This window comes from Nerophis lumbriciformis, linkage group LG17, assembly GCF_033978685.3.
Source record: "Nerophis lumbriciformis linkage group LG17, RoL_Nlum_v2.1, whole genome shotgun sequence".
NCBI classification, from domain to species: Eukaryota; Metazoa; Chordata; class Actinopteri; order Syngnathiformes; family Syngnathidae; genus Nerophis; species Nerophis lumbriciformis.
Window position 1 is genome coordinate 36,100,296 of NC_084564.2, and position 8,006 is coordinate 36,108,301.

Here is an 8,006-nt window from a genome sequence, read left to right on the forward strand (position 1 = left end):
AGTTTACTGACAGATATAAGTAAGAACTTTACACTACTTTATATTAGAAATGGCAACAGTGGAGGATGAATGTCCCATAACAAGAAGATAGAGAAAAAGAAGAAGCTTATTGACTACGGCGTCATCACGGACTACAAAGGCGGACGAGTGCACATTTTCCGGACTTATGCAGATCCCAAATACAAATCATCAGGTACTAGTAGGTAAGAAAAGTTGCTTTTGCATAATATCGCGAAACAAAACGCCAGATAATATGTCTTACCTTATACACACACCATAATAATACTCCTATGTTGAAGCACAGTACAATCCATCAAGCGGTGCGGTTTCATAGCTTACCAAAGTTGTACTAAAACATTTTGATAGATTTTTGAGCGCCGTGTGTAAAGTTCTATATTTTCAATGGAACATATAAAATGTTGGTGTTTCTCAGATGTGGTGTGTATGGGCCACAGCCGTACTCAGTTGTGATACTCTTATACCACCACTTGTAGCAGTAATGAAAATATCAAACAAACAGAAGAAGTCTTTTTGGCTAAAGTTGTAGAGAAGGTTCTTAAGCGCAAACATGACAATATATACAGCGTGCCTGCCCAATCACGTTATAACTGTAGAATGATCGAGGGCGAGTTCTTGGTTTCTTATGTGGGTTTATTGTTAGGCAGTTTCATTCACGTCCTCCCAGCGCGGTAACAACACACAACAACAGCAGTCACGTTTTCGTCTACCGTAAAGCAGTTGGTCTGCCGTAAACAGCAATGTTGTGACACTCTTAAACAGGACAATACTGCCATCTACTGTACATGCATATGTGACAATAACATCTAGGGCTTTTAGAGAGTGCAGTGCACAACTGCTATACTAATTTATATATATATATATATATATATATATATATATATATATAGCTAGAATTCACTGGAAGTCAAGTATTTCATATATATATATATATATATATATGAAATACTTGAGTATATATATATATATATATATATATATATGTATATATGTATATATATATATATATATGTATGTGTGGGAAAAGAAATCACAAGACTATTTCATCTCTACAGGCCTGTTTCATGAGGGGGGGTTCCCTCAATCATCAGGAGATGATTGGGAAATCTCCTGATGATTGAGGGAACCCCCTCTCATGAAACAGGCCTGTAGAGATGAAATAGTCTTGTGATTTTTTTTCCCACACATACATATATTGCGCTCTACTACGGTATCGAGCACTATTTTTTGGATAACCTTATTAAGACATATATATATATATATATATATATATATATATATATATATATATATATATATATATACACCAACCACGCTCCCGCCCCCAACCACCCCCCTCCCCCCACCCGAAATCGGAGGTCTCAAGGTTGGCAAGTATGGGCTCCAGCACCCCCGAAACCTCGAGAGGGACAAACGGTAGAAAATGGATTGGACGGGATGGATCTGAAAAACCTGCCAAGAAGCCTCGAAAAACATGAAAGCTCACCCGCCCACATTCAAGGTCAGTTTTCTTTCAAAACGTTTGGAATATGACGTATTGATCTGGCTCTAAACGAGACTAAATATCAGCATCCACAATGTCGATGTAAAGGAACATGGTGAGATATTAAAAGAGCTGATAAACATCAATTGCTTTTTGGGGAAACAGGAGCTTGCATTTGGTGGCAGTTATCTCAATTGAGAAAGAGAGTGTCATGATCCATGGTCCGGATCATGTTTTTGTATTTTCTGTTAGTTTTGGACTCCTTCAGTTTGGTTTGGTTGCCATGGCTGCTTATTGTTTTCACCTGCCTCTGGTGTTCAGGACGCTCACCTGTTTCTCATCAGAGGCATTATTTAAGCCTGCCTTTGCCGGTCAGTCAGCCTGGCGTCATTGTTCGCTTCATGCCTGGTCCACGTAAGATTTGTTTGTTCATGCCACAGCTAGTACCTTTTTTCTAGTTCATGATTTCAGTGCTAAGTTTTGGTTCTTTAGCTTCTCGTGCGAACGGCACGCTTTCCTTTTGTTTGGTTCCTGTCTTTTTGTAATGTGTAGGATTTATGACAATAAATCATACTCCTACGTTCAAGCTTTGTCCAGAGTTGTCCGTTCTGCATCCCGGGAGAACGACCCCGCCGTGACAGAGAGACTTTTAAAAGTCAAAGAAAAAGGAGGACTACTGCAACAAAGTCATGGAGATCTTCGTCCAGAAGAAAAGGCGAATGGACTTCATTTACAAGTAAAGGTAAGATATACTGTCTAGTGCAGGGGTACCGAAACTACGGCCCGCGGGCTGGATGCGGCCTGCCCGCGTCCAAAATCCGGCCCGAGGGAAGTCCCAACATAAAATACAATTATTATTTTTATTATTATTTTGAATTATTTTTTTTTCTGTCCCTTCTAATCCATTTTCTACTGCTTGTTACTCTCGGTGTCTCCTAGCCCAGGGGTCGGCAACCCGCGGCTCCGGTGCCGCATGCGGCTCTTTGATCACTCTGATGCGGCTCAACTGCATACTTGCCGACCCCCCGATTTTCCCGGGAGACTTCCGGATTTCAGTGCCTCTCACAGAAAACTCCCGGGATTATTATTCTGTATAAACAGCGTGCCAGCCCAGCTTCTTGTTATATGTATCTTCTGCTTGCACACGTAAGTCACAGCAAGGCATACTTGGTCAACAGCCACACAGGTTACACTGACGGTGGCCATATAAAACAACTTTAAGACTCTTACTAATAATGCGCCACACTTTGAACCAAAACCGAACAAGAATGACAAACACATTTCGGGAGAACATCTGCACCTTAACACAACATAAACACAACAGAACAAATACCCCGAATCCCATGCAGCCCTGACTCTTCCGGGTTACATTATACACCCCTGCTACCACCAAACCCCGCACCCACCCCAACCCGGCTCCCCCACACATCAACCCCCCCCCCCCCCCCCCCCCCCCCCCCCCCCCCCCCCCCCCTCCGTGGTAGGTTGAGATGGGGGGGGGTATATAATGTAGCCCGGAAGAGTTAGGGCTGCATGGGATTCTGGGTATTTGTTCTGTTGTGTTTATGTTGTGTTACGGTGCAGATGTTCTCCCGAAATGTGTTTGTCATTCTTGTTTGGTGTGGGTTCACAGTGTGGCGCATTATTAGTAAGAGTGTTAAAGTTTTTTATACTGCCATCGTCAGTGTAACCTGTGTGGTTGTTGACCAAGTATGCCTTGCTGTCGCTTACTGAGCAAGCAGAAGCCTCAAACAACATGTGGCTGGGCCGCACGCTGGTTGTAGTGGGCGCTAAATGCTGTACCATCACGCAGGGGCGCCGAAAAGGGGGGATAAAGGAGACGGATTCTAGGAGCCCATGATGGAGGGGGGCCCAGAGAGGCCCCTAATGATGATGAAATTATAATACAGAAAAAATAATGACACAATGTTGGGGGCCCTGTAAAGATTCTTTTCATGGGGCCCAAAATCCCTAGCGGCGCCCCTGCCATCACGGCACGATCGAGAGAACAGTTACCTTGAAATTTGTAGTCTGCCACAAAAATCGGGAGGGTTGAAAAGTATGACGTTGTCAAGCGCCATTCATATAAAACCCGCGGGCCGCACTAACATTCAATTTTCATATTAATTAAGACCCTTGGTTTATACATAGCACAAAGCAAAAAAAAAACTTTGCATGCAGTGTTTTTTCATTTTAAATTTCAAAAGATTTTTGTGGCTCCCATTGTTTTCTTTAATTTGTGAAACTGGTCAAAATGGCTCTTTGACTGGTAAAGGTTGCCGACCCCTGTCATAGCCGTTCAGGCATATCATATTGTCTAAAAATGCATTTTCCCATCAATGACGCTTGCGATGCTAATGAATCATTTTTGGTACGATACCGCCTCTGAAACGTACTGGTAGCCCCCGCAGCCCCTCCCCGCGCCCTCGTCGTCACGTCGTGACATTACTGGTTTTACGAGCAGAGGAGCATGTTCGGCGGCACACAATCACAGAGTACTTACAAGCAGACACAGTGTGTACACTCTTAGAAATAAAAGTGCTAAGTAGAACCATATAAGGTTCTTCGGCTCGTCCTCATAGGAGAACCCTTTTTGGCTCTAGGTAGAACCTTTTTATAAAGGTTCCACCTGGAACCCTTTTGGAGGGTTCTACCTAGAACCCAACATGAAGGGTTGTACCTAGAACTGTGTGTGTAAGGTTCCACCCAGAACCCCCCATGAGAGGTTCTACAAAGAACCCACGCAGGGAGTTCCACTAAGAACCCTTTCATGTTTCAAGGGTTTCATCTAGAACCCACACAGGGAGTTCCACTAAGAACCCTTTTATTTTTCAAGGGTTTCATCTAGAACCCACGCAGGGAGTTCCACTAAGAACCCTTTCGTATTTCAAGGGTTTCATCTAGAACCCACACAGGGAGTTCCACTAAGAACCCTTTCGTTTGTCAAGGGTTTCATCTAGAACCCATGCAGGGAGTTCCACTAAGAACCCTTTCATGTTTCAAGGGTTTCATCTAGAACCCACATAGGGAGTTCCACTAAGAACCCTTTCCTTTTTCAAGGGTTTCATCTAGAACCCATGCATGGAGTTCCACTAAGAACCCTTTCATGTTTCAAGGGTTTCATCTAGAACCCACACAGGGAGTTCCACTAAGAACTCTTTCATGTTTCAAGGGTTTCATCTAGACCTGACACAGGGGGTTCTAAAAGCATCCCTTTTCAAAGGTTTTCACCGATAACCGTCTTGTCTTCTGAGTGTTCTATAAAGAACCATATTGTATTCTACAGATCATTTTAGTTCATATTATATTGTGGTCATTTATCATGTTGACATTGAACAAACATTCAAAACATTTTAATGAGAAAAACATTTATTTAAAGATAGTCCAACAAAACAGGAGAGGCTGTGTAGGTCCCAGGGGAGAACAGGTCAAAAGTCAGCATAGGTCCAGTGGGATCAGCAACATGACAGGCCAGACACATCATGCTGTCCTCAGTAGGTGAATTTGTGTAAATAAATCTCCAGCAATGGTGACATGGCAGAAAGAGACACAAAATAGTTTTAGTTCAATCAATCCAAGGTGCACTTACTGCATTTACTGTGCCTTATTGTAAGCTATCTACAAACAATAAAATAATGCATGGTCCAATGAAAAGAATCAGTGTACATACTGTATGTACTAATTGTGACAGTGGAACAGAATCATGAGAAAGTGAGGGAATCCCACAAAGTTTTCACATTGATTTAAATAATGTTGAAATACTTTTCAGTGTTATGTAATAAGTACTCAAAATGTTACGTATTGTAACAATAATGGAAATCTAGAGACATCACTATGCCAAAATCAAACAAAATGTATTGGTCCAAAATATGTATTAAATAAGGGATATTTTTTTAATCAATATGTACAAACAAAGGGCAGCAGCAGGAATTTGACCATTAACAAGAACATAAAGCATGAAATCCCATGCTGCAACACATCTACTCACTACTCCCCACTTCCGACACAGTTGTATAGTCTCTTCACTGAAATGGGTACAACACTGTGGTCCTTGATCCCCAACACAAATCTTTCAATGAAAATAAGAGTTTTTCTCAGTTCCTTTGGGTACTGGACAGCAAAAACAAAATAGAGTGACATTAATGCACTCATAGCATATGATATGTCCATGCTGCTGTCCTCAGTCAAAACCTGTATACCATCCAGGTATAGGGTTATCCTTTGTGCCTGCAAAGGGTTCCCCTCGTGTGTGTTATGGAGCATGATTGCTGGAGTAGGCACGCTTGGCTCCTATGCAATAAAAACAGATACATGTCAGTAAATAAAACCTGCCGTGAAAACAGCAAAATGACTCAATGTTGCCATAATATGGATAGTACCAATTCCTAAATCCTGACCTTAAATGCAGTATTTACCTCCAGTAGAGTGTATAGAAAGGATGAGTCCTCTCTGAAAATGGAAGGCAGCAGTAGAATTGCTGCATCCCTAATGAGTCCTGAGGAAATACAAATATTCTGTAATATTTTTTGTTTTCAGAAATACAGATTGTGGCTCCTATAGATACACATATAGGCCTAGATACCTCGTCTTACTGAATCATCCAGGCAGGCATTGATTGCCCTCTGGCAGCAGTCCTTTAGGTCACACATAGATGCTCTTTGAACCGTCTTCGTTGCCATTCGATCCAGCTCTGTGACCATTCTGCGATCAGCTTCTACAAGGAATTGCTCCTTCATCTCCCACAGAAGCTGTAAGGAGGGATAAAAAGTGTCATCTCAAAATACTTGATGATCATAAATGAAATAATACACATACAATTAAATATGGTCAATTCAATGCTTGAAGATACCAACTATTTTAGGAAGCTTCAGTGCGGGAAACTTTTCGATGATTTCCTCTGCCTTGGCAGTTGCCATGAAGGTCTTTCGGTATGCATAGGTTCGTCTCATTCTCTCCTTTAAAGAGTTCAGATCTGGGTGTACCTTAAGCATCTCTGTAGACATTTCATTGATATGAGCTTCAATGCTCCTTTCATCCTCTCTACATTCTTCACTCTCCTGAGCCTATATGCATTCAAGAAAAATGACAAGCAATATAGTAAGAGGTAACCATTAAGATGAGGTGTACATGTTTTTTAAAAAGTTATATAATATCGAAGAATCATCCTCTCTGTAACCTTCGTCTTGTGTTATCTTTCTGCTACCACTATGTTGGAGACCAAGCTCAAGCCCTGTCCCCCTGCTCCTCCTACCCCCACATTAGTGTGTGCTCAACATGGATGTATTAGATCCATGGTGCTCACCAGCCCACCCATCCCTCCAAAGACGAGCTAGATGGCGACCGCAACGCCGCTACCGACAACGTTAAAGCTCCTTCTAACATTGACAATTTATACTATATTATTTCATTAAAATAACAACTACGATAACCTTTTTAGGATGATTTCAGATTAATTGTACAGATATATTGTAACCTATTTTGTTATGGCAGCTCTCAGCAGAGCTTTGTCCACAATATAATTTGTTTGTTTGTTTTCTACAAGAAAACAAAGAAATAAGCAAACGAACAAAACATAACAAAAAACAAATGCTTAGTCCACCTTTTACCATAAAAGTCCTCAGCTAGGGTCAAGCATGCTGAAATAAGATATTATATTTAGCTCACCTTGATTCTCGGAAGTTTCTTCTGTTCTCTCTCCTGTTCTTCTTTGTTCTGTTCTGTTCACAGTAATCACTATTGGTATGTCACACCTGGTTTGTAGGCAGGAAAGACCAGACCATGTGGTGCAATCCATGGAGCAACCAGCTCTTAACTCACACATGACAGCCACCATCATGCCAGCTCCCTGGCCCAACACACCAAGCATTGCCCTTTCCCCTGGGAGATCAGGGTTCAATTCCCAGCATCAACAAACCCTGATGTAGTAGCCTAAAAGTCAGCATTACAGTGTGATTTTTGCATCAGTTAAGGCTTGGCCTCTGACATCAAAGACCGTTGTCTATCAATGAACTTATGTGCAGCTTCACAACTGGACTAAGCCAGTCAGCAGGGTACAGCAGCCATGGGATGAGGCCAATCATGGAAAAGTATGAGGAGGAGACAAATACATGAGTAAAATTGTCTGTAAAATAAGTGTTTGATATGTTTTAAATTGTCTGTCACTAATCCACACATCACCTCAGTATGCATTAACATGGTCACTCTGCATCAACCAGGCCTTGAACTCACAACTTCAAACTGTATCCCTAGATCACCTGATTTGTAACAAACTTTCAAAAGCATTTGTCCAGTGAGTCGTATAGCTCACTTAGATGCCCCAGAAAGAGGGGTTATATCCTTGCTGCAGGTACCACCTTGCTAGTTCTTTGCTGTGTGTCATTTCCTCCTGAAGAAGGGAGTAGTGTAACTAAACTAAATAAACACAATTATAACTGCTGCGCAGCGATGGGTCGGGTCCGGGCGATTTTTGGCAAATTAAGGCAATTCTGAGCAACAAACAGGAGAA

At 41.8% G+C, this 8,006-nt stretch overlaps 1 protein-coding gene across 6 annotated transcripts; it reads right to left on the reverse strand.

The window, feature by feature from the left end:
* Positions 1-4,846: 4,846 nt before the first annotated feature.
* Positions 4,847-7,335, reverse strand: LOC133614283 (uncharacterized). 6 transcript variants are annotated; one of them, XM_061972133.2, is made up of 5 exons: positions 7,166-7,335; positions 6,484-6,564; positions 6,084-6,249; positions 5,917-5,996; positions 4,847-5,791 (listed from the first exon to the last, which is right to left on the reverse strand). In XM_061972133.2, exons 2-5 carry the CDS (start codon positions 6,502-6,504, stop codon positions 5,489-5,491), a joined length of 570 nt encoding a protein of 189 aa, XP_061828117.1. In that variant the 5' UTR covers positions 6,505-6,564; positions 7,166-7,335; the 3' UTR covers positions 4,847-5,488. The 6 variants fall into 6 exon arrangements, 5 of the variants coding, with proteins under 5 accessions (XP_061828117.1, XP_072771150.1, XP_061828119.1 ...); XM_061972132.2 differs by having other exon boundaries at positions 4,849-5,791; positions 6,355-6,564; XM_072915049.1 differs by lacking the exon at positions 7,166-7,335 and having other exon boundaries at positions 6,484-6,688.
* Between the last annotated feature and the right edge of the window lie 671 nt (positions 7,336-8,006).

What these genes read in the sequence shown, in the direction of transcription:
- LOC133614283 (XM_061972132.2), bottom strand. Translation starts at nt 6,504, where the DNA reads ATGTCTACAGAGATGCTTAAGGTACACCCAGATCTGAACTCTTTAAAG. An exon ending in GGATGATTCAGTAAGACGAG is followed by an intron (nt 5,997 to 6,083) that starts GTATCTAGGCCT and finishes GTATTTCCTCAG; the next exon opens with GACTCATTAGGGATGCAGCA. An exon ending in TTCTATACACTCTACTGGAG is followed by an intron (nt 5,792 to 5,916) that starts GTAAATACTGCA and finishes TTTATTGCATAG; the next exon opens with GAGCCAAGCGTGCCTACTCC.